Genomic DNA, 26,697 nt, shown 5'->3' on the forward strand with positions numbered 1-26,697 from the left:
ATATATATATGATATATATATATACAATGTGTGTGTAGATATATACTTACATACATACACACACACACACACACACACACACACACATATATATATATATATATATATATATATATATATATATATATATATATATATATATATATATATATCAAGAAGTTAAGATTACGCACGCCCAATTTCTAATTCTAAACTACCTTTAAACTACTTTACCTGTCATTAACCTGGAGCCTTGATTCCCAATCTTCGGTGACATTCTCTATCCTACGAAATGTAAACAATTCGTTCTTTTTGAACGAAGAGTTCTTCTGTCATTACTCCTTAACTGTTCGTTGTCTTACCAGCGGGTAAGTTCAGTTCTCTTCAAATTCATTGGTTGAAAACTAATATTAGCTACCTATGTCGCGTTTTATCTCATTGTAAGCAAATGAATGTGGTTTAAGATATACCTAGAACCTTTGTATTGTTTAGGCTACTGTGGGCTACCCAAGCCTGCCACGAGTCCGTGTACTAGCTAGGTACTACCTAGGACCTACTAGGTACTAGGTAAATTGAGTTAGCCTACCTTAATTAGCGTATTGTTTTAACTAATTGCCTGTAATCATTGTCTTTGCACGGCCACCGTACTGAGATTTCAAATTTCTAATACCCTAGTTAACCCATAGCCTAGTAGGGTAAAAAACCGCAGGGTACAGAGTGGACCATGTACGATCAGTGTGAACAATCCCAAAAAAAGTATATTATAATGCGTCCTGACATCGGAGATGGGCATCGGTCGTGACTTCTTGTTGGTGAGAAACGGAGCTAAAGACCTCTAATCTCCTTTCGAAGTAAGTGTTTTCTCCTAGGTTAGAAATTAAGGCCAAATTTAAAGCATTAAACAGAGGGTAGTGAAAAGGGTGTCCAACGCAGTGCAAATCTCACCAAAACGCGTTCGACATTTTTACTTACAACTGGAAATATTTAGAAGATTGACGCCATCTCGATGTTTACGGAGTCGCTTGTGTCAATAAACTAGCCATTTCCTGTGATAAATCCGCAGACCACTTGTACCCACAGACGCTGGGGCACTTTCATCACAACAATCGGAAAACGGCCCCTCACCAAGTAAACAACTGTTTTGTAGAAGACGACGACGAAGCGTGCACTTAGATAATTTTTTAAATAAATAGTGAAACATCAATATTTTACATATTTATGGTGATTAATTTTAAAATATTCGTTATTGAAAAAGTAATTCGATTCTGACTCAAATTTAAGTAATTATTTTTTGGAATTAGAACGTTCTTCTAAGCCCTGTATTATGACGTCACGACATCTTGACTTTCGTACCTATTGTAAATAATTGCTTTACTCAACTTTCTTGCAGAACAGTTTACCAGTTATTCATGCAGATTATCAGCTCTTCATGTATTTGTTATCATCGTAATGCGCATATATATCTTTATTATTTACTTTTTGGATATATGATGATGTTTTACTGCCGGATTATCGCCGTTGTGTGATGCAATCGTTTTCGGTTCCTGGGCCTCTGTTTTTGCACCATAAGAAATTATGGGGCCGAATTTGCAATGACCAGAAAGTCGTTAAAAGAGGAAAGTTAGCATTGAGGGGCATATGTTTTGATTGAGAAAAATACAAATTTATTCAATATCTAGCTTGTAAAAATTACTTTATTACAAAAAACTTGATTGACAACTAAGCAGCATACCTACTATGGGTTTCAGTGACAGTGCAAGCACGTTTTTGGGCAATACCTATTTTCTGTAACGAACACTCGTATCAGAACGAGATTTTGCTATAGTGCATTACACCCAGTTCCGTAATTTATAAGGGTATCGTGAATCACTAATCGTAAAGAATAACGACACTTGTCCTTGTACCAAGAGACAAAAACTCCATTATGCAGAAATGGATACGAACACGCGTAAAAAGCTCCACCTACCCTCTCCCCCCCCCTCCACCGCCACCCCTTTCCTTCTTCATTCCTTCGCCTTCCTTTCTCTCTCTCTCTCTCTCTGTTGCCAATCGGTATGTGTTGACCCTCCAAACTGGGTATAAGACTACACACAAAATTTGGCTATGTATTAGAAGTATATACGTATACATAAATATTAAAGCAATTTTATCATTATTGCATTACTATGACAACTAGAAGTCATGGAAACAGTTTATAATAATGAATCGGCGTATGTGTGAAGCCTCCACTAATGTGGCAACGATGATTTTGCCATTCTTAGCATGCAAACATTAAAGGTTGCATTTATTTCTGGCATACAGTTATTAAAGAAATTCAAAATACTAATATAGACTGAAATCAATGAAAAGTGCTAGCAAAAACAAAAAAGCAAAAAAAAAAATATGTATATAATCCACTTATCCGTAGTCGTTCCTCTATGATTTTCGGCAGCCAGATGTACGAAAACGTCAGAAACATTTGATTGTATCTACTTTAGAAATATCTGTAATTTTTCGGGGTAATTTGGTCGCAAAAAAGGGATAATATACATGAATTAAATTAAAATTTTTAAATAAAGTAAATTTGAACTAAATAATGAGTAAAGTAAACAATTTAGGGAATAAAACTTTGCAGTTTTGTCGTCTGCTGTTCGTAACTGTGTTTGTGGCGCGCACGCTTAGGAACCAGGAACAGCAACTTGTTTAAAGTGCAATGTGGAGTGAATTGAGACCAAAATGTGTATAATAACAATCAAATAAGCACTGTGGAGTTTCAGTTGTGATGGCAGTAAGGATAAAAACCACGTATTACAAGGTAAGAATGAATTCAGTTCAAACCATGACCCCAGGAATAAAAAGTTTCATACTTTCAGTAATATAGGCAACAAAAAGGTTGTTTTATTGTGCTGATTACAACTGCAATCTTGAGTAAGATCAATAAACGTTACATACATACATACGCTAACATTGTTCAAATGATTGCTGGGAAGGCTGGGAAAGATGATTGTCGTCACTGATCAGAACCTGTACATCCCACGGTAGCCGCCATATTGGATTTCAAAACTGCCTTGAAAACATATTTTACGAAGAGCATCACATGCTTATTTTAGTTCGTATGGGGCTTTCATATATCACATTATGTTGACGAAACTTCAATCTTTTGAATGGTATGCTTGGAGTTGTAATTGTATTCTTGTTTCACCATTTAAATATCGAGTGAATAAGACCTGTCCACCGTGATAAGGGTTGGTAGTCGCTGGTGTTTCCCCCTATGTAACCTAGGCTTAGCGCCTCAGCGGCGTGGTTGGTATGGTATTAGCGTCCTACCTCGGTGGTCGCAGGTTCGATTCTCGGCCATTCCATTGAGGAGTGAAAGATGTTTATTTCTGGTGATAAAAGTTCACTCTCGAAGTGTTTCGGAAGTCACGTAAAGCCGTTGGTCCCGTTGCTGAATAACCACTGGTTCCATGCATTGTAAAAACACCATACAAACATACAAACAAACAAGTAACCTAGGCTTGGGTACTACCTTGGTTAGCTACCTATAACCCAGGCTAGGGTAAGATACCGAATGGCCAGCCTCTACCTTGGTGCGACCACCTTCCCAGAAATCGGAAATTAATTTGTGACTTGAGAGAAAAAACTTATGTCAAGAGTTAAGTAGAGGTCTCAAGGTGTTGCTTCAACAGACGCTAGCTCTTGACTAGGTAAATCTAAATAATAACTCCATGTCGGGTATTTCTTTGGAATTTACAGTTTCCTATACTAGTATTCGGGTTGTTTATTAAGAATTTACCATTATTTTTGGGCGGTTGACTGTAGTTAACACCCAGGCGCCAGTACTAAATACGGCGAAATACATTGAACGCCCTAATCCCTAGTGGATGTTGTATTCATCATTACGTTCCTTGCAGTCCGTGCGGAGTTATTCTTTAGAATTACCCTTGACTATACCTAATGTCCATCCTGGGTTACAGGACATATTAAAGTACTTTTTCAGGAAAGTGTTCATGCTATGGTAGAGGCCGGCCATTCGGTATTTTACCCTATAGCCTAGCTACCGGATGAAAGTGTTTAGCTATTTCTGTCTTCAATAGGTAGCTAGTAGTTATTTTTTGGAAGACTCCAGCCACTTCCTACATTATGATTTATAGTTTTCTTGAGTAAAACACTTTTAAAAAATTTCTTAATACATAACCGGCAAAATTGCTTAATAACAAGAACAAAAATAATAAATAAAGGCTTAATGGTTAAGACAGTATAGGCCCCGCACCTACCTCCATAGCTAATACGGCAAATTTGTACTAAGTAAACACCCCTATGTTATGTAAGGTTGGTATTTTTAGGTTCTTTTAGTCCTCTATCATTTTCTAGCCATTTTTGCATGAAAAACTCAAAATGATTTGTCATACAGAAATGGCTGGCTGCAGTCATCCAAAAAATTACCAGCTAGGCTACATAGGTACTATTTCATACTACGTATATTGCAATTGTATTATTTTGGTTTACCCAACTCGATATTTTAGTATTTTGGTTAGTAAGCAGACAAGGGGGTCATAACTGACTTCTGGGGGTCCACAGGGGCCAAAGACCCCTCAGTTACATTTTAGATAAGGTTAGGTCATGGGCTTATATAGTATCCCTCTTAAAGGTCTGTGACAATTAAGGGAGAGCATAGGCCAGACCATGTGACCTCACCTTCAGCATTGGTTCTGAGTTTGGTAAAGGCAAAGAAGGCCGTATAGTAGCGAGTTATTACAATTTTTTTGGCTGACCAATATAGAAAAGGGTGTAGGTCCTAGTGCAGTACACGTGAGATAATCTGAGAAAATGACTGAGATAGTAAGGAAAGGAATATGCAGTCATTTGTTTTATGTTTTTGCATTAATCCCCGAAGGGCTGGTACTAGTTATGGCAGACTCTCCTCGGGACACAGTGTTTAGTACCAACCCTTCTGGGATTAAAGTAAAAGCAGACAATATACAATTAGTAATTTCTGTTTTATCTTGTTAAACTTCAACAATTATTGCAACTGTATTGCAGGAGGTTAAATGACCGAAGTGCGACCAGTTCAGTCAAAAAAGACCATTTTTCACTTAATATTTAATTGGTGAAACAACAATACAATTAAATCTTTAAGCATTCCATTCAAAAGATTGAAGTTTTGTCAACAAAGTGAGATATATGAAACTGCCATACGAACTAAAATAAGCATTTGAAGTCTTCGTAAAATATGTAATCAACGCTGTTTTTAAATCCAATATGGCATCTCTTTGAATCTTGCCCAATTCGTGTCCAGAATGGCTGCCATGCCCTTCCCAGTGCTCATTTAAACAATATTTGCGTATATATGTAAGGTTTATTGATATTACTCAAGATTGTAATTGTAATCAGCACAATAAAACAACATTTTGTTGCCTATTCTAGTGGAATGCATTTTTACCTTGTAATCGGTGGTTTTATCCTTACTACCATCACAACTGAAACTTCATAGTGCTTATTTGATTGTAATTATAGTACATATTTTGTTCTTAATTCACTCCAAATTCCTCCTGTTTGTTTACAGCTAAGCCATGGCAGGAACAATTTTTCAACCTTATTGTACATCTGGCTGCCAAAAACAGTGAGCAGACACCAGATTAGCGAATTGTTTATGACAAAAATTTTGTATTTTTTGCTAGCACTTTTCATTGATTAATGTCTATATTACTATTTTGACTTTATTTTTATTTTTAATAATTGTATGGCTGAAATAAATGTAACCTTTAATGTTTGCGTGCTAGGAATGGCAAATCAACGTTGCCAATTTAGTGGAGCTTGGCACATACACTGATGCCTTTACAAACTATTTCCATGAATTCTAGCTGTCATAGTATGTAATGCAATACAGTAATGATAAAATTGCTCTAATATTTATGTAATATATATATATATTACAAATACAGTAGTGCCTCAGGTTACAAAATTAATCCGTTCCAAAGCGGCCTTCGTAACCTGATTTTTTTTGTATCTAGAACTACGTTTTACATGCAAATTGCCTAATTCGTTCCAAGCCCTACAAAAACACCGCAGTAAATTTTATAATAAAGCTAAATTTACCAATAAACAATGAAATACAATAATTTGGACCATTCAATACTTAACCTAACCGTGACTGTACCTGTAAATAAAGTGTATTAGTGTACAGGGTACATGAAAAATACTGTGTGTACATGTACGTACGTATGTAGTAAAATGTGGAACCTTACCTTTTGAGTGAGGTAATGTCCGAAAGTGGCGACAGGGGGAGGACAAATGGCAGAAAACATGGGCACTTAACTTTACGTAACACATTAAAAAATGGCAGAAAGCATTAACACTAAACTTTATGAAACACATTAACAAATGGCACAAAACATTAACACTTCTTGATTATCTCCATCTTCGTCTCCATAGAAAGCCATCCTCTTCTTTCTGTGAACTTCAGCAACATTCTTGGGACCCATGGCTAATAACGCAAGTCATTAAGTTCACACACAACACGATAAAGTAACTTACAGTACAACGAAAGCGAAATCACTAACACGAATTTACGTTAACAAACAAAATATATGTGGACAAACAAATTCCATATGTTTACAATAATGCTGCCGCAAAAAATGGTCAAGGAACGCCTTTACATAGAGGCATGATGGGACAGATGCTGACCAATAGGAGAGCAGGATCTTACAGCGGTGACTAGCATCAGGAACCAATGGGAGAGTGGGAGGACAGTGGCGAGTCTACCGAGTTGGGCAGCGCGCCAGTTTTAAAATTGTTCTCAGCGGCCCGGGCGAATCTCGGACTTTACCCTTTCGCAACAACCTGAATTATTTTTATACACAGAAGCAAAAAAATCTTCATCTTTGCTTTTGTAACCTGAATTTTTTGTACGTAGGGACTTTTGTATGTAGAGGTTCCACTGTACTAGATACACTAAATTCACTTATTTCCACAGTTTTGTGTAAGTCTTATCCCCAGTTTGGAGGAAAAACACATACCAATTGGCAACAGTTTATTATGCCAATGTTTCACGACAGATGCTTTTGTCGCATTTTCAATAGAGGAAAGAAGATACACATGCACCGTTTGTGCCAACAGAACCTCTTCAGAGGTTACAGAGCCTGCATCAGTGTCACTTTGGAAAATCCCAAAGCTGAAAACAAAACTGTCATTCATAAGTTTTACAGATGATGCTTTAATAGGGGGTTTTGGTAAAATACTTGCCGAACAATTTTGATCACGCCTTGTAGTCAGGGTAGAATTTGATATTTCAATCAACATTAGTAGTATACTACTACTTATCTAAACATTTTTGATAACATCTTGTAGTCCAGATAGAATTTTAATATTTCAATAAATGTTGGTAGTGTACATATTATCGTTAAAAATTATAATTAATTAGTCTACTTAGACTTTTTTTTTTATAGTCCATTGCCTAGCGAAATTACATGAAGTGACAAAAAAAAATTTTTATGTTTGGGGGTTTGTTATGAACTGCCTACTTATTGTAAGAAGAGAAAAAAAGGGAATTAAGTTAAGGAGAGTTGTCTAACTTTATTTCAGTTGTTGACTGGAAGATCTTTAGCCTAGGACACAACTATATTACCAAGTTCCTTGAGTGCTGGATTGATACCCTCATTTATAGACCCTCAAATGATTTGCCATGCTATTAATTTATGAATTGACTACTTCATATGACATAACTACTTTTCCTGTCATACCACAATTATGCTGTAGATTTGTAATTGCATACCTCTTATGTTGGTAGGTTGCTCTATTCTGTTGATTTTCTCTTTAATTTCCAGTGATCAATCTGGATGTTGACGACATCATGATATCATGTGGGGATGCACAGGAGTATGTTCCATATGGGAGAGATTATATTCAACACCATCCAGGAGAGGTTCGGCTACAATCTTCGCATTCATGTCCTGCACCTCCACATATAGATCTTTTGCGACAGCTGAATACTGTTTCTTTGAATGAGTCAAAGGTAAGCATCTAGTCTTGTTTGATTAGGCAATCCTCATAGGGGAGTGTACTTGCTTCATTGCTCTGGAAGACTGAGGCAAAAAATATGTACAAAAGTTCTCTTGTTGGCTGAAGAAACTTTTGACTTTATTTTTAACTATTTAATGGCCAATTGTTGGTACTGGATGATAAAATCTGGTCAGGCTTTTCAAGAAGTTTTTCAAGATTTTCAGGTCTGGCTATATGTATTAAGTGCAGTCCTATTAGTTGTATGTTAATAATACACAATGTTTAAGTGGGAATACTAAGTACTGTGTGCTGTAATGAAGTTGTAAATAATATGGATACCAGTGCACTAAATACGGATATTTTTATATAAGTAACTTACCAAGTACTGCATAGATATAGTTTCACTTCTGTCGGCAGCTAGAATTTTGAAATTCCAACTTAACACCAAGTTCAGTATCTGCCAGCTGATGACTGTAACTACAGTGATGATTAGCAGCAGCAAATTTTTGGGATTATTTACTTCTCAGTTGATCATAGTTGCTACAATTGGTGAAGTACTCTTGCTTTTGCCAGCCATTTTGGTATGATTAAATAGTTTCAGTCGTTTAATTAGTGCATTTATCAATTTTGACTGTTATATCACGATTTTGACTGTTAGACTTTGTTGACCCTAGTCTTGTTAGCCATGGCTGACTCTAGTTCTCAGAGTGGTATAACTAGATGAATTAAAGCTTGTTATAACCTCCATTCTGTATACACTAATTCTAGGGGTCGAGTTTGTTCTCCTTAATTGACGTGTCTTGAATGTGAGCAATGGAAGAGTAAAATATGGAACACGATAATTAGCCATTTTAATGAAATTGGAAAGGGACAAGAAAAGGAAAGCGACCTCTAGGGCTAATAGCAAAAAGACATTAGCTAGTCAGGCTTTGGATGATGATGTCTCTGTTACTGAATCTGCTTCTGTTCCACCCATTCCCATTTCTCAGTCTGTACCACCCTCTCCTCACCTTGGCTCCCTTACTCCCAAACCCAACCCATTTCCAGCCTTGAGTCGAGGGTTAATCAAAAATTTAGTATGAGGCTGAATGCCAGTGGACGAGGTGGCTGCCTGTCCCACCGATTCTCCTAGGCAAAGCTCCCTCTCATACTGGTAACCCAAAGGAGGTTGGTAGCATCTGCCCATGGGTAGTCACCCCTTCAGTTAAACCTGTTGTCGCATCCCAGGTTCTGACAGAGTACCATTGGAAGGGTGTCTCTGAGGAAGTATCATGTCTTTTATCTAGTTTGTCTAGTTCAGGAGAGTCTAGCCTCGGGTGCCAGTGGTGATTTGCTAACAAATCTTGTCCTCTGAAAAGACGGGTTAGGGATGATTTCCATTCTCCAATTCAGTGAACCGTCACAAGATCAGCGCCTGTCATGTAGTTTTTTTTATAGATCCAAATGTTTCTCCCAGGAAAATCAAGTGTTAGAAGGCCAGTTTCTGTCATCTAAGCAATTTTCCTCTCGGAAACGCTCTTTCTCAAGGACATTGTCTGTTGAGCTCCCAGCTGACGCTCCTTTTTTGTGCTTCTGCTCCCAGGAAAGTTTCTAAGGCACTCGGTATATAATATGCGCCCTGCATCTGCACACTTGGCAGCTTATGAGTGCCCATTAGTGTCCAAATCTTCAGTGTTTTCCAATAGTCTGGAGGTATTTAGAAGTCCCAAATGACGCCAGATTGCCTTGTAGTGATGGAGTGTCCATTGGCACCAGGACGCCCATTGACACTGGATTACCCAGTGGCGTGGGATCTCCCAGTGGCACCAGAACTCCTGTTGGTGATGGAACACCCCTTGGCTATTGTATGCATTGAAAAGCAAACAATGGTTTGGAACCTTCATCCCTACATTTTTAGTGTGGTTTCTGAGCATCCGTTGGCCTCTTGAGCATTGTTTGGTGCCAGACCCTGCCTCATCTTTTAAATTTGCTGGGCCATCTCCAGTTAGTGCAACAAAGATGGCACCTACAAAACCTTTGGGTTTCTAAGCCTCTACTGGATTAGACCCTTCATTACTGATGATTCAGTGCCAAGTGGACAACATCTTGTTAGTTAACTAAGAAGACCCTGTTGCCTTCTGAACTCCCCTTCCCTCTTTACCCCTTTTTATAAATCTCAACTCTATACTGCACTGAAATCACTTCCTCGTTCCCTCTTTAGTCACCCTCTTAACACCATGAAAATTGGCAGCAACAATGCCACCGATGAATTTATTCTCCCTCTCTGCCTACAAGGTCACGTATCCCTTGTAATTTTCCAGCTTTTGTCCCCATCCTAATCACACCTCTCTCATCCATGTTGCTGCCCCATCCTAGCATACCCCATTAACTCCAACTATTTCCATCTAGGCTCACTAGCAGTGTGAGGTACATGTATGACTGGATGGTGATTGTCTCTTCAGTGATAGATCATCTGGGACACTTGTAGCATCTTGCCAACTTAATCTAGATGTAGGACCTAGTTATCAAGTAGGAGAACTCTGATCCAGCTCTCTGTAGGATAGCCATCAGCATAGAAATGCAGATAAACATGAACTTGTGCTAGCTAGTCTAACCTGAGACAGATTGAGATGTGCCAAGATGTCCTCCAGGTCTTGCTTCAGCATTCAGTTCATCCAGTTATCTTTGGTTGAAACTATTAGGACATCTAGCATCCAAGAAAACCTTGTCAATAAGTCTGTACAACTGCAGCACAATGCCAGTTGGTCAGCATTAAGGTATCCAAAGGACCATGTAATACGATCATCACAAGAAGTATTGAGAGATGTCAAATGGTGTTGAGACAAGTTCATATTAAGAACTGGCTGTCTGCTCCAGAAAGATGGTTCAAGGGAGAAGCAGGCAGCCGTTTCAGTTTCGTTTCATTTATCCATGGTCCCCAATCCTTTGCATACCATCTGTCTGACAAAGTCCTCTAGTCTCCCTTGCTAGGCAATTATCTCCATACTAGGAGAGGGATTGGTGATTAGATTTAACTAAGTACGCACACATTCTGTAATTAGGCAGTACAAGGAGTATTGATCCTCTCCATTTGACTATTACCACAGTAGCTGAATTTCTTGTTTACTTTAGGAGGGTTAGGAAGTTGTCCTTGTCTGTAAAGAGGGGTACAGATCATTGCTGTCCTAGCTATCTGAAGGTAGAGGCTCATCATAAATAAGTGTCAACATTTTGAAAGAGGCTTCACCTATAAATCTGAAACCTCCAGCATGGAACTTAGTTCTGTGTTAACAGCCTCCCAGTAGATATCATTAGCCCTTTTAGCTATCTCCCTTGAAGGATTTGATGATAAAAACTACATTTCTTCAAACCCTAGCCTTTAGCCAAGTTTCTATTTCCAGAAACTATCATAGTATGGATTTTTATTCTGTGTATGGATACTTGGTCAAAACTTTCTACTTCCACATACCCTCAAACAACTCTGAAGGATGTGTAATTAAATCTCATAGTTAAGAAATAGTTAACAAAAACACCTTGCGTTGTGCCTCGTCAGAACTGTAAACAACTACCTTGAGAGAGCCAGATCTTTTTGAAAATGGGATTCACATCTCCTGTTTTTATCTACTCAGTGTAGTACAATACTGGACTGTACTGTGCTTTATACAATACATACAGTAATGTACATTATTCATGAAGTATGTATGTATGTCTACAAGGTATATGCACAAGTTTACTTTGTCTTAAAACAAACTGTAAACTGCATGCTTTCTGTCTTTCTCATGTTTAGAATTAAGTATTATTGTTTATGATTTTTAATATTTTATGGGTTTTGTATACAGTATTGTGTACATATCTTGTAGATGTATCTCAATTTGAATGAAAAATAATAATGTTTTAAACTGAATAATAATTACAAAGTATGTACCAGTTAGGATAGGCTATTAAGTGATTTACAAGTATATAGAATTTGGCTTCAGTATAGCCAATTTCCGAGTACATATATGCAATTTGGCTTCAGTCCACACAGGTAGTCCCTTTTCCTGGAAGGCTGGAGTCCATCTAAAGGTAGATTTACATGTGCTTTTCATGTAAAAGTAAGACTAAGAGTAACTTTTTATGATCAGGCAGATGTATATAATTTTCTCTATTACTGTATTAGGACTGGTGGGACGTCAGAATCAGCAGAGATGGCTTGACAGAGGAGGAAGTTTATGTCTCTGGTACGACAATGATCTGGTCCCGAGGACATGCAGGTCAGATGGGATGTCGTCAGGTTATCAAATGCATCACTTGTGACTCTCCAATCCAGCAAGTTGCATTTACAACTTTCTACACTTACCCAGATCAACCAACACTATTAGGAGAATCTGTTCCTGAGGAGCCAACTGGTACGTTCACAATGATTTTAGTGGTGTCATTTGCTAATTTTTGTGTGCTTTTCATTGTTATTTGTAGAAATCCAGTTAATTAATCATATGGTGTACATACCATTGGTCTATCTTGTTAAATTAAGATTTTCCAAGTCACAGAACACATTTCATTATTGATTAAAAAGCAATAAATAATTTATAAAGAGCATTTAGCCATTAAACCAAGTGATGGAGGTTTGATGTTAAGCACCTGTTTTCTTGAATTTTTTTGTAGTTAATAGTGAGTCGTCTTTGCTTTTTAATACTGGCTGTTATTTTTTTTCAGGAGATGCTTTACCTAGTATTTGCATTGTTGAAAGTGATACCCTCAGCGTTTACACAGAAGATGGAGAGGATTTTTCGGTTTCTCTGCCTTTTCCTGTAAGTACTATATGTATGTATGTATTTTGAGAGAGAAATGGCATATGGATATTGTTATAATTTGTTATATTTTGAGTGTGAAGATTAGATGGTATGACTGTAGTTTTTGGGTGACCCTTGGTGTAAGAAGGTATTTAATAAACTGTTAATGATCAATGAAAATACATACTGTAATTGTGTATGTAATGCAGAACAATTTTTTAAAATACATGTACGTACTGAAAATTTTGCTCTGTTCTATACAGAAATGCATTAAAAATTCCCTATTCACCAGACTACAAGATGCTTCCACTAGACTTTTATGTTATGTTTAATCTCTGGACTTGGCTTACTTGAGTGCTGTTCATGGGTGTAGAAAAAAAATTAAACTTCAAATGACTTTGTAAAGAAAACAAAAAATTGAAAATTAGCATTTAATCAAAGTCACAGAAAGTTAATGGGTCACAGTACCTTGAAAAAGTGAATAATCAGTTTTATATAAGTAACTTACCAAATAATTACATAGCTAGTATTAGTTTCCACTTCAAGATTTGAAAAACACAGTAGTGTTCTTTTGTTTTGGTGTAGGTAATTGACCCCACCCATTTTCAGGGAGGAATAGGTACAACACAACCTAAAGAGCTCAATTAGTTCTTGCCAGTCAACGAAGATACATGGTTGTTGAGCAGGTCTCAGATTCTGTATTTCACTGGATGGTTGTGATATTACTTTCATTTGGTGAATTATCCTGGGCTTTTGGTGGTGCTCTTTTCATCAAATGAGTTAGCTTCCTGATTTTGACTACATATTACCAATTGTGACTTCAATTTTCTCAATATTTCAGATTCTATTGTCTAATTATCAGATATTGTAGTAAGGGCTGTAAGACTAGGCTTATGTCTGCCAAATATGACAATCATACTATTTGTTGAAATTAGTTGCATTGAGTATAAGGACTGGAGTTGCATTGAATATAAGAACTGGGATAAAGGGAAATGGAAAGTTTCAAATGCACTTTTGGAAAAACTACAATGTGATACACAGAGGAAGGTGGCTGCTAGAGTCAAAGTTAGGGCCCCGCTTTTTCCCCTATCTCTAGTCCTGTGACTTTTCCTGCTACTCCATTCCCTGACTCCCATATTTCCGAACCCAATGCACTTCTCAGCCTTGAGGCTCAAATTGACAAGAAATTTGAGCTTCTTGTGATACCGTTTCCCAAATTGGGGATTCAGTAATAGCCCTGATGGACAAGTTTAGTGGTATTGGTGCAAGTGCAGTGTCCTAAGAGGAGGTGGCTACCTATCCCACTGATGCTCCTAAATGTAGGTACCTGGTAAGCTCCCCTTGCTCACCTGGAAGAAAGCAAACTGTCAGTCCAAGGGAGGTCAGTGGGGCTTCCCAACAGGAAGTTGCCTCCTCAGTCTAGCATGTCTTACATTCCTGGGCCTCGACTGACCACCATTGGAAAGGCGTCCTATTGGATGTGCTTACGTTTTTGTCCAGTGATTCTGACTCTCAAGAGTTGAAAGGGTGTAGTTGGCACTTTTCTAGTTTCTTCAGGCTGTTGAAAATTCATGGCTCTTTGTTGGAGAATGACTTGCCTCCCGTGTATAAGTGAGCTGTAGAGAGGGTTCTCAGCCCTCGGCCTTCATGCAGTTTTTGGATGTCTCCCAGTTGAGCTCAGCAGTTCTCTACCGTGACCTCCGAGCATCCAGTGTCTAAGCTCCCTGTTTATGAGAATCAAGTATCCAAGCACCCATTAGTGTCGGAGCACCCGTTAGTGTCCATGTGCCCATTAGTAGTGTCTGAGCTCCCAGGAGTGTCTGAGAGCTCAGTGTCCGAGCACTCAGTGTATGAGTGCCCAATTTTTGAGTGCACAGTGTCTTGAACACCCAACACCTGAGCGCCAAGTGACAAAGTGCCCAGGATCCAAGCGCCCAGTGTCTGAACCCCAGTATAGTTCGAGCATTCGGTGTTCAAGTGCTCACCTGTGCCCCAGTGGTTTCTTGTGTTGAAGGGTTCACCTGTTTCTGCTAAGCGTCCTATAATTAAATGTTCAGTGACTAAAGGAGGACATCGTTCTTCCGACCCATCAGTTACGGCCTCTTTGCCGTTGAAGACCCATCCTTTGCCCCTATGCAGCATCAACTTGATGATATTTTAATTTTGTTGCTAAGACCTCTTCCAGTGTTGTGTGATACTCTGGACGTGGCTACATCATTGTTTTGTACATGAACTTTCCTGTCAGATATATACTTAGCTATACGTCTCTGACGTCACGACAGAATTCAAAACTCGCGGCACACGCGACAGGTAGGTCAGGTGATCTACCTTACCCGCCGCTGGGTGGGGGCGGCTGTAAGAACCAATCTCCCTTCCAGCCAGAATTTTTCTGGTCGCCGGGTGACGACTACACCTGTGGTTGTTACCTCCTGACAGCTTTATTCAATTCTCGTTGCCGTGGATTTATTTGGACTTGATTCGTTTCGGTGAAAGTACCTGATCTTGTTGGCTTGGCATACGCATTTGTGGATTGTTTTTGGATATTGATTTGGATTTTTCTTTGATTTCGAGATGTCTGAGTTAGAGGTTAAGAAACTTCTCTATAGGGTGTGCTCTATGGATGAATGCAAGGTGAGACTACCGAAAGCTACGGTAGATCCTCACACAGTTTGCTTTAAATGTAGAGGGAAAGAATGTTCTTTTGTTAACCCGTGTAATGAGTGTGAGAAGTTGGATGAGGGGTGAATGAAAGGCTTCGTCTAGGAGTTCTAGTAAGTCGTCGTATTAGCGATGGTAGAAGAAAAAAATCCTGTTGTAGCATTAGAACCTTCTCCAGTTTCAGCTCCTGCGCCTGCATCGAACCTAAGGATACGACTACGGAAGTGGCAACCATGAGAGCCACGATCCTTAGCATGGAAAAGAAGATTCGTTCGTTGCAAGGTAAGAGTAGTGAAGATGAATTGTGCAGTGACCCCAGTGCCAGTGGGAGGTGCGTCTGATCGGCTCCTTAATGCTTCCAGGCCCTAGACCTCTTCCAGACTCCCAGTCCCAGTGGAGGAGGAAAGTCAACAGCCGCAGGAAAGGTTAGGGAGAACTCCCACCGATACAGGCGTCCCCTCGGTAGATCCTGATGCTCGTACCCAGGCTGCCCTTGTTCACGCGAGAAGGAGGTATTGCGCCAATGCTTCTCTTCTTCTTCCTCACCTTCGCCTAGAAGAGGATGGAGCGCCTCGGATTCTTCGCGACCGCCGCTGAAGAGAGCCTGGAAGGCTCCTGGTGCCTTTCCTTCCAGCCCGGAAGTTTTTCCAGAAGAGCCGGAAGTAGAGATCAAGAAACCCAGGAGGGAGCAGGAGTTCTCGCCTCATAGTAGGCTTCGAGCCTCTTCTCCTGGTGGAGGATTTTGCAAGATCTCCAGCTCGAATTCTTGCTGGACTGCAAGCGCAGATTTCGGCTCTGGCGGGCTCCTTGGCAGGAGGAACGCGTCGGAAAGACGTCTCTCTCCCTGTCAAGAAGTCTAGGATTCCTTCGCCTGTGTTACCGTCTCAGTCAGAGTCGGTCTCTCTCCTGTATCAGCGGATGGAAGGAGGCGCTCTTCCCTCGGCAGGCGCTTGTCGTCTTCCAGGCGTCAATCGCCCAAGAAGCTTTCTCCTTGGTGACTACATCTCTCCAGTAGGAAGGGATCTAGCGCCTAGTAAAGGCGTTCCGTCTAAAGGCAAGGCGTTACAGCCTCGGTTCTTCCCGCTCATATTCCGAAATCCTATCTTCCGCCGGGAAAAGAGAAGCCTACTCTTTGATGGAGGCGTCAAAGACAGATCTCCCGCCTTTTGGTAGGCCACCTTGACAGCAGTAGGCGCTTACTCCCCAAGTAGCGCTCTCCCGCTCCCAAGCGTGGTGCGGAGGATAGAGGCGCTTTTCTCCTGATAGGCGCGGCTCTCCTTTTAGCCGCTCGTTCAGGACAGGCGTGTAGAGCCTGAAAGATATGTCTCTTCTGGGAGACTACCTTTTGAAGAGACACACAAGTCTGGATCGAAGTTTGTGGAGCATGGTAGACGCCGGTCTCCTAGTAGGCGACCTTCTCCAGGGCTTCGTCTCCTCCTAAGTAGGCGCCAAGAGCCTAGTAGGCGTGTCGGCGTTCGCCTCATGGTAGGCGAGCTCGCCTGGCAGCCGCTCTCCTTTGAAGGCGATGGATCCTGAGAAGCGCCTTGAGCATAGTGGCTCTCTCCTAGCAAGGCGCTTCCCCCCGTTTGGAAGCCCGGAATTCTAGGAGTAGGATTAAGGATCAAAGAGCACGCACTCATCAGAGTAGGAAGGACTCATTCGAGAGGAGCTCTCCAGAAACTTTGGCTTCCCCTGATAGGCGCCAGTCTGCTACTAGACACTCTCTGGACAGGCGCACTTCTTTAGAGAAGGCTAACTGCCCTCGTAAAGAAGCGGAGGGTTCTTCAGTGGATGAAGTTGAACCTTCAGAAGAGGATTTGGTGAAGGACTCGTCAGTTTCGTCCTATAAGATCCTTACAGATCTCCTTCTTCAAGAGTTTGGAGACTCCCTTACTCCCGTCGCTCTCCGTCTCCTCTCTCTTTATTCTCGACTTCGAAGAAGACGAAAGTTTCCTCTTGTGTGAGGATGAAGCCAACCATCTCAATGAAGAAGGCTTTGAGAGGTTTTGGTGATTGGCTGCTTTCTAAGGAAGAGAAAGGGAAGACTGTGTCTTTCTTTCCCTCCTTCCAAGCTTACGGGCAGACTGGGATTTTGGTACGAGTCTGGAGAACCCCCTAAGGCCTAGCCTGGGTCTTCCTTCATCGGCGGATGCGGACTTCTCTTCTCTGGTAGATGCAGCACGACGCTCGGCTCTTTTTGTCTGCTAAGACTACCTGGGCTATGAACGAGCTTGACCACCTGCTGAAGGGAATGTTTAGAGTCTTGGAAGTCTATTCAACTTCCTTGACTGTCTTTGGGGGTCTTGGCTAAAAGACTCAGACCCGGATGCTATTTCGCCAGAAGATCTCAACAGTGTTCTGAACGTGCCATTGATAAAGCAGTTAGAGATGGATCGAGCGAAATAGCCTCCCTGTTTGGAGCAGGGATCCTTAAGAAAGAGATCAGTCTTCTGCTCTTTTCTGACTAAGTCTGTTTCGCATGCCCAAAGAGCTCTCTTCTGTATTCGCAGCTCTCCCGCCCTCTGCTATTTCCGAAGAAGATAATACAGGACATCTCAGGATCTATCTCTGCGAAGGCGACTCAGGACATGCTCGCGCAGTCGGCACGGAAGCCTAGGACCTCCTTCCAGACGAAGACGAGGAAGGAGACTCCAGCTAGACAGGAGCCCTTTCGAGGGGGCCCTCCTTCTAGAGGCCTCTACCTCGAGAGGTAATAGACCTTTCAAGAAGAGGGTAGATCCTTCTCACGCTCTGTCAGAGCTAAGAAGTAGGGAAGTAGTCCTCCAAACACCAGTAGGTGGCCAGCTTCTAAGATTCTCGGAAGCCTGGGCAAAGAGGAGGGGCGGACAACTGGTCCCTCTCGATTATACGGTGAAAGGATATCTGATTCCCATTTAACGGAAAGACCACCGTTGACAACGACTCCGATTGGAGTTGGTGGCCAGGTACAGGGATCCCATCATGAGCCTTGCTTTAAACACAAGCAGTGAAGAACAAATGTTTTAGTTCCCCTGAGGAAAGAGGCTAGTAGAGGCATAGATGAGCGACCCTTGCTCAGCGGGCTTTTACAACCGCCCTTTTCATAGTTCCAAAAGCCTCAGGAGGAGGAGACGGTCTGGATGTAAGCGAACTGAATTTTCTTTGTAGAAAAGAGGGAAGTTCGCCATGAGCGACATCCTCAGGTTGGCGGCCCTTGGCCAGGGGACTGGATGGTGGCCCTAGATCTTCAGGACGCTTACTTCCATGTGCCTATCCATCCTTCTTCAAGGAAATACCTCAGGTTCATGATGGGAGGAAGGATATTCCAGTTCAGGGCTTTGTGCTTCGGCCTTTCAACAGCCCCTCAGGTCCCTTCACAGGCTAATGAAAAATGTAGCAAGATGGCTACATTTGGAGGGAGTCAGAGTGTCCCTTTACTTGGACGACTGGCTAATCAGAGCCAAGTCGCAGAAAAGATGTTTGGAGGACCTACAAAAGACCCTTTTCATGGCAAGTTCTCTGGGACTTTTGGTGAACTTCAAAGTCTCAGTTGATCCCCAGTCAAGATCGTATCTATCTGGGGATTCGGATGGCTTCTCTGGATTTTCGGCTTTTCCGTCTCCAGAACGGATAGTCCCGAGGGTCAGAGAAAGTCAAAGCCTTCCTAGAGAAAGAAGTATGCACAGCGAGGGAGTGGATGAGTTTGTTGGGGACACTCTCCTCGTTGGAGCAATTCCTTTCTCTAGGAAGGTTGCACCTCAGACCTCTCCAGTTCTTTCTACATCGAAACTGGAGGTGTCGTTCGCAAAACCTAGAGTTCTCCTTCGAGATCTCAAGGGAAATCAAGAAGGACCTCTCTTGGCCGGCCAACCCTCTCAGGTTTGCAGAAGGGATGTCCCTTCACATTCCGAACCCCAACCAAGTGTTGTATTCCGACGCCTCGGAAACAGGTTGGGGAGCAACGCTCGGCTCAAGAGAAGTGTCAGGCACCTGAAGAAGGAAACAGGTGACCTGGCACATCAACAAGAAGGAGCTGATGGCGGTTTGGCTAGCTTTGAAAGCTTTCGAGCCCCACGTCCTACTTCAGCAGTACAGATCAACTCGGACAACACCACGGCCCTGGCTTACATCAGGAAGCAGGGGGGGACTCACTCTTTCTCCCTGTACGAGACAGCAAAAGAACTTCTGCTTTGGGCAGAGCAAAGGAAGATTTGTCTCCTTACCAGGTTCGTACAGGGAGAAAAGAACATCAGAGCAGACCTCCTAAGCAGGAAAGATCAAGTCCTGCCTGCAGAGTGGACTCTTCACGAAGATGTTTGCCAGACCTGTGGAAGCTTTGGGCAAGCCTCATATAGACCTCTTCGCCACAGCCAAGAATGCGAGGATAGCCAACTACTGCTCTCCGATATCGGACCCGAGGCAGTGTCGATAGACGCGCTTTCTACTAGATTGGAAGGGTCTAGACATGTATGCTTTTCCTTCCATTCAAGATACTGGGAGAGACTATAAAGAAATTTGCAGAATCGGGGAGGCAGCAAGGTGACGCTGGTAGCCCCGTTCTGGCACGCACAAGTATGGTTCACAGACGGTAATGGAATGGTTAGTAGATCTTCCGAGAACATTACCACAGAGGATCGATCTGCTCAGACAACCCCACTTCGAGAGGTATCACAAAACCTCCCCGCCTCTAGATCTTACTGGCTTCAGACTGTCAAAAGTTTGGTCAGAACGAGAGGCTTTTCTGCAAGAGTTGCAACGGCTATCGCAGCAGCAAGAAGGCCTTTTACCCTTAGAGTCTACCAATCGAAGTGGGACGTCTTTCGGCGATGGTGTAGGAACCATCACTTTTCCTCTTCCAGTACCTCTGTGACCCAAATAGCAGACTTCTTACTTTTCCTTAGGGAAGAAAGTGGATTGGCGGTATCAACCATTAAAGGCTATTGTAGCATGCTATCTGCAGTGTTTAGGCACAGAAACTTAAACATTTCAGAAGATAAGGACCTTCATGATCTAATAAGATCGTTTGAAACATCCAAGAAGGTTTCTCCAGGGGTTCCGAGTTGGAATCTGGATGTAGTGCTACGTTACCTGAGGTCCAATAAGTTTCGAACCGCCTCAGTCTGCCTCGTTTAGAGACCTCACGAAGAAGACAATTTTTCTCATGGCATTGGCTTCCGCAAAGAGGGTTAGTGAACTCCATGCACTAGAAGGAAATGTGGGATTCAGAGGAGATGCAGCTATCTGTTCGTTCCTTCCTTCGTTCTTAGCCAAGAACGAGAAACCCCTCAAATCCTTTGGCCTAGGAGCTTTGAAGTACAAGGCTGTCTGCATTAGTAGGCGAGGAAGCAGAGAGGTCGCTTTGCCCAGTACGAAGTTTGAAATTCTATCTACAGAGAAAGAAAAAACTTAAGGGCAATGATGTCAACCTCTGGTGCTCTGTAAGAGATCCAAGGAGGACTCTTTTGAAGAATGCGCTTTCTTTCTTTATCAGAAGCCTGGTGAAAGAAGCGCATGCGATATGTGATGAAAGTCAATTCAAAGTTCTTAAGGTCAAAGCTCATGAGGTAAGAGCTATTGCCACGTCATTGACTTTTAACAAAAAACATATCCCTGAGTAATATTATGAAGGCAACATTCTGGCGTTGCAACTCAGTCTTTGCAAACCACTATCTGAGTAATATTATGAAATGCAAAATTCTGGCGTTGCACTCAGTCTTTTGCAAACCACTATCTGGGAGACGTCAAAATTACGTATGAAAAGTGCTTCGGGTTAGGCCCGTACGTATCGGCGGATTCGGTGCTGTGGGGCAGGGAGCTGAGGACATATCCTATTAGTAAGTATATATTTTTTCCCCGTGTTTTAGGTGGTTTAAGTTTTTGGTTGTTTGAAAAACGAAACAGGCGGGTAGGCAATGTTTTTCATTTTCGTAGGTCCTAAAACAATGATTAGATTGGTAGGTGATCGGTTTATGTTTGAGCTCCTTGCAATGATAGTGGTTAGGTTTCTGCCTGATTAAGTGGGCGCAAATCCCCGTTGACAGATCCATGCTCGGATTCTATCAAGTAAGCGGATAAACCAAAATCCTTTGATAGACCCAAAGAAAGGTCTGTCTAAGATGTAGGTCACGCCCTCGCTGGAAAGCTAGAAGGCAAACGCAGACTCATAGACCAGTAACTACGAAGTCTTCTGCCTAAACAGGCTAGAACCGAAGGTTGTAGTTTACATCCTACAAACTAGTGTTGTTTTTTTCCCCTTTTTTCCATATTTATATTGCTGTCTTCCTTTCCCTCCACCAAGGGGTTGTCAATCAGCTAAGTATTAATATCTGACCAGGAAAGTTCATGTACAAAGAAAAATGTTATTTGTTAGTATACAATAAATAAGGTTTTGCTACATACCTTACCTGGCAGATATATACGATTGATGGCCCGCCCCAGGAGAACCGGTGGAAGGAACAAAAATTTCTGGCTGGGAAAGGGAGATTGGTTCTTACAGATCCGCCTAACCCAGCGGCGGGTAAGGTAGATCAACCTGACCTGAACCATGTCGCGTGGTGCCGCGATTTATTTGAATCTTGTCGTGTACGTCAGAGGACGTTATAGCTAAGTATAATATCTGCCAGGTAAGTAATGTACAAAAAACCTTAATTGTTTATAACTAAACAATAACATATTTCATCAGACAAAGAACCCTTCGACAAGTGCAACCAACCTTAAATTATTTGGCTCTTCTGATGTTCCTCTGGGTTTGCTATCCGTTTTTCTTCCCTCTGGCTGCCCCATCTCCTTCATGGCTCTGCGTTCCTCATGTGTCAACCTGCAGAAGCTTCTAGACTACTAAAGATGGTTCTTTCCTCTTCTTCCAGGAAAGCTTTGGCTTGCATTGATGCCTGGTTGGCATGATGTTACAAAAATTCTCATAGCATATGTGAAGATTATTGATTACATTATTTGCTACATGGAAGATGAATGAAAACTAAAAAATGACAAAAGGTAATTCTGAAGCCCATGGTTTTGGAAGACTGCAAGTTGTTCACCAACCAACAGACATACAGGAAGTAAAATAGCCACTGAGTAGATGGGGAAACCATTGCACAAGTGCCAGCCACAGAGGGCTATCAGGACTTTTGTTCTTCTGTTAGATTTAGATTTCTTACAATTAACTCGGATACACGAATAGGCTAAGTTAAAATTATTACTGTAATGGGTTTATGATGAAACAAATCAGTTAAGAATAAGGTAATAATCATTTACTGGTTTTATCACAGTAACAGAACTTGTGAAATTTAATTTAAAAATAACTCATCACTGCAAGAGCAAAAAGAAGTTCCATAATAATTTGAATGTCTTCATTCTTGTTGTATATGCAGAAATAAAAGGTTAATGGGGGTATTAGTGTAAAGTGCAAAAGTTGAAGCCATACATGCAACATTTTATAATGTAAGAGTTTTTTGCAGGTCAGAAAAGTTTGGCCATGTAAGTATGGAATTGTTCTGGAACGCCAGGTGCCTGCCTCTGAAATTGCTTCACCTAAATCTGAGAGAGAGAGACTTCCATTGCTCTTCAGTCTTCTGCATCCTTTAGATGAAATCAATCCTTTGTTGAGTAAAACTAGTAAGTTACACTATTTACAAAAGGCATGCTGTATTATAGAAAGAGGAAATTGAACTGTTTTGTATCTTAAAATGATTTCTTGTCTCATTCAACAGATGGTTGGAGGTTGGGTTTGTTTTTCATCATGCTTTGAGAATTATAGATATTAATTGATATTTATGTTATAGACAGTTAGTTTAAATTGTATTTCTATTTTTCATGTACATATTTAAAGCTTTACCTAGGTGATGATGTTAAGCAAAATGGATTTAGCATTAATATACAGTGAATAAATAATGTCATGCCCTGCACATAGTACAAGAATAGAATTAGTACAGTGGGACCCCCGTATTTCGTGGGTTCTCACGGATTTGCCACGGGACTCACACATTCGCGGGATTTCTCTCGGGAACGTTTACCCTGCATTATTCGCGGAAAATTCATGCATTCGCGGTATTTTATTTTCTATGAGTAATATCCACAAATTCCTGGTTTTTGTTGTTGTTATCAATTTCATCATAAAATGCACTTTTTGGTGATAAAAACTATTACATTAAAAAAAACCAAGTATGAAAATTTTTAGTGGTTTTGGTTTTTCTTAAGTTTTAACTAACAAAATATGCTGTTTTTTAGCGTTTTTATAGGGGTTCCAAACATTCGCGGATTCTAACTATTCGCGGGGGGGGGGGTCTGGTACGCATCCCCCGCGAATACGGTAGGACCACTGTATATAATGTGTGGCACAGTGGCATTCTAAAATGTTCAAGGATATTATCTGATGTATTGCTCTCACTAATCACAAAGAGTGCACACAAATAATTGGTATGTACTTGATAGGTAATTTATACAGGCAACACAGTTGATTGATTATCATACAAAGAGCATGTGAGATTGATACATATGTTTAGGTAAATAATCTTATCTCTTTCACATTCTTTAGTAAGTGCTGTATTCAGCCCTGTTTCCCTCACTTATACTGTACACTGCTATTGTCTTCTTGCGTACCTCATCCAGGTCAGTTCATTCATCTTTACATATTCAAGTTTACTTGATGCAAGCATATCCATTACATATATATATTCAGAATCCTTGGAAGTTGTCTGTTGTCACTAATTTTGTGTCATGTCATACCTTATGTTGTGTGTAACATGAACAAATATGTAGTCAGAAAAAGAAATTTGTTTTATCCCCTTCCCATCACTCTTGTACCCACTTTGTTTTTTCTACCAAAGAGGTCAGCTGTAGAGTGAAACATGGCCCACATGCAGCCACACATCTTTTGTGCTTGTGGTGCTGTCAAGAGCCAAGTAGAATTCCTCTGAGATAGTATCCTTCACTGCAGGTGGCCTGTATTCATTGGTGTTTCTCACTGGTTAATCCATATACAGTATCTCGCATCTAATTCACACTTCTCCCATCTTTTTAGTTTCTCTTTATATTGATGGTACTACAAGTGTTTTTTTATACCCTAGTAGGTTGTTATCCATTGCCAGTCCTAGCAGTTAGCAAGTGTTAATTGTTAGTAATTATACCACTGCTTTTCTGAGAACATGGCTTCTGTGCTGTTGTTAACAGTAATCTAGTGTAAATTTGGTACTTTTTAAGGTTTGGTATAATTTTCTTTGCCACTTATTTTAATTAGGTTCAGTACTTAGCATTGTAAGTAAATAATGAGATGTTAGCTCATCAGTGTGGCATAGTTACTTCATTCACAATTTAGCTGACTTGATAGTTCATTTTGGTTGTAGTATACTATTCCATGAATGTACAGTTGTCTATCCTACTGTAGCAGCTGTAATTATACACTCAAAAGAAGGATCACCACCTCACCTGGCCATTATGCATCTGGGACCATCATCATCTTTTGTAATAGTTTCAAAACATTCTGTGTGTCAGGCAGAGAGCACCTGGTGTTTTATTTTTCTGATGTTCTTACAGTCTTGCTTATTGTTCTCTTAGAATTTGGCACATATAAAGTTCATTTCTTTTGGATTGAGGAAGATGATTCTCATTTTATGTAACATTATTGGTATCCAGGGTTGATGCTAGAATTCATGAGATCTGGACTAGTTTGGCATTCTTAGCCTTCATATTGCAGTTCACCTCTTCAGCATCCCATCTGAAAATTTACTTACACAAGTCTTGTCATTTTATGATGCTAATCCCCCACTGGAGGTGCACTGTAGGCATTACTTAAGATTCTTTGCAGCATCCTTTCAGCACTTAACCCTTTAACGTCGATTGGACGTATATTTAAACGTCCGATATTAAATTGTCTGTTGGGGTGCCGATTGGGACATATGGTACGTCACGATATAAAAAAAAGTTTTCAATACAATGAACTTACCTGTCAGATATACATATACTTAGCTAAGACTCCGTCGTCCCCGACTAGAAATTCAAATTTCCGCGCAACTCCGCTACCGCAGGTCAGGTTCGGTATCTACCATGCCTTGCCCTGGGCGCAGGACTAGGAAACCATTCCCCGTTTTCTATCATATTTTCTCTGTCGCCGCCTGGTTTTTTTTTGGTTCCTTTTGGCTTGGTATCAACATTGTTGTTTACTACCATCCTGACTGGAAATTCGCTTTTTCAAGACTTTTTTGATCATCGATATGTTGGATTTCTTGGTGACCGTACTGGATCGTTGTTTTTGGCATGATTCGCTACTGTGGACTTGGATTTGGACTTGCTTTTGATTTTTCTGATAGAATGTCTGATTCAAGTGTTAGTGTGAGAAGTGTGTGTGAATGTAGGCTTGCAAGGTGAGGATCACCGAAGGCTTCGGTTGATCCTCACACTTGACATGTTGTAAAATGTAGGGGGTTTTGACTGTTCTTTGGCTAACACCTGTTTTTTTTTTTTTTTTTTTTTTTTTTGTTTTTTTTTTTTTTTTAATTGAGTGTGAGAAAGTTGAATGCTAATGAATGTGGAAGACTCTAACTTCCTTACTTTGAAGAAGTTAGAGGGAGGGATAGAATTAGGACGGGCTGCACAAAGAGTGTGAAGTACAAGGTCCTATTGAGCCTTTTTCCTTTTTTGAAGTCTAAACTCCTCCTTTTATTAATGAATTTGATTCTTCTCCCTATGTATCTGAATCCTCACAGGGCGTTTGCATTCGGATTTCGGCTTCGGAAATCGCCAATGCTGAAGGCTAACTCTTCGTAAAATGAAGACAAAAAGATGGCGGCCATGCAACGGTAAGTGGGAAGTGATAGTGAATTACTTCAGCGCAGACAAGGAGTGTTCCCCAGTGTTTGTGGAGGGGGCGTCTGGACCGTACCCTGCGATGCTCCCAGGCCTAAGACCTCTTCCAAACTCACATACCCAGAGGAGTAGGATAAGTCGAAAGTCGTACGGGAGGTTGTGGGGAAATTCCCCAACATTGTCAGGCGTCCCTTCCAGGCAGAGGTTCTGTTTCGCTACAGTTCTGCTCAGGAAACCGCTCTTAATAGAAGAGTCCTACGAGATTGTTTTCTCGTCGTCCGTGGTTTCTCCTTCACCTAAACGAGGGTGGAAGGACATCGGATCTTTCTAGGCCCACTGAAAAGCGGATTGGAAAGAGCTACTGCGTTCGACCTCAGCCCCCGGAACGACTTATCAGAGGAAGCTCCTTCTTCTATCAAGAAGGCTAAGCTGGGTATTTCCGACGCCTCCTCGAACAGTATTTGAGGGGATCCGAACTCCTTCGAGATTCTCCTGCTTCTTCTATTGAAGAAGGGACGACTGATGTGGCCTTCCACACCAAGAGGATACT

At 41.1% G+C, this 26,697-nt stretch overlaps 1 protein-coding gene across 1 annotated transcript in view; it reads left to right on the top strand.

Annotated features, from left to right (window-relative positions):
- Window positions 1–224: 224 nt before the first annotated feature.
- Window positions 225–26,697, top strand: part of LOC135210874 (anaphase-promoting complex subunit 1-like) — a 164,786-nt gene continuing 138,313 nt past the window's right edge. Inside the window, exons 1-5 of the mRNA XM_064243786.1 lie at window positions 225–347; window positions 7,785–7,972; window positions 12,098–12,326; window positions 12,634–12,728; window positions 22,805–22,961. Coding sequence (XP_064099856.1) covers window positions 7,811–7,972; window positions 12,098–12,326; window positions 12,634–12,728; window positions 22,805–22,961 — 643 coding nt within the window. The 5' untranslated portion in view covers window positions 225–347; window positions 7,785–7,810. The remainder of the gene's footprint in view (window positions 348–7,784; window positions 7,973–12,097; window positions 12,327–12,633; window positions 12,729–22,804; window positions 22,962–26,697) is intronic.

Source organism: Macrobrachium nipponense, chromosome 4 (assembly GCF_015104395.2).
Source record: "Macrobrachium nipponense isolate FS-2020 chromosome 4, ASM1510439v2, whole genome shotgun sequence".
Lineage (NCBI taxonomy): Eukaryota > Metazoa > Arthropoda > Malacostraca > Decapoda > Palaemonidae > Macrobrachium > Macrobrachium nipponense.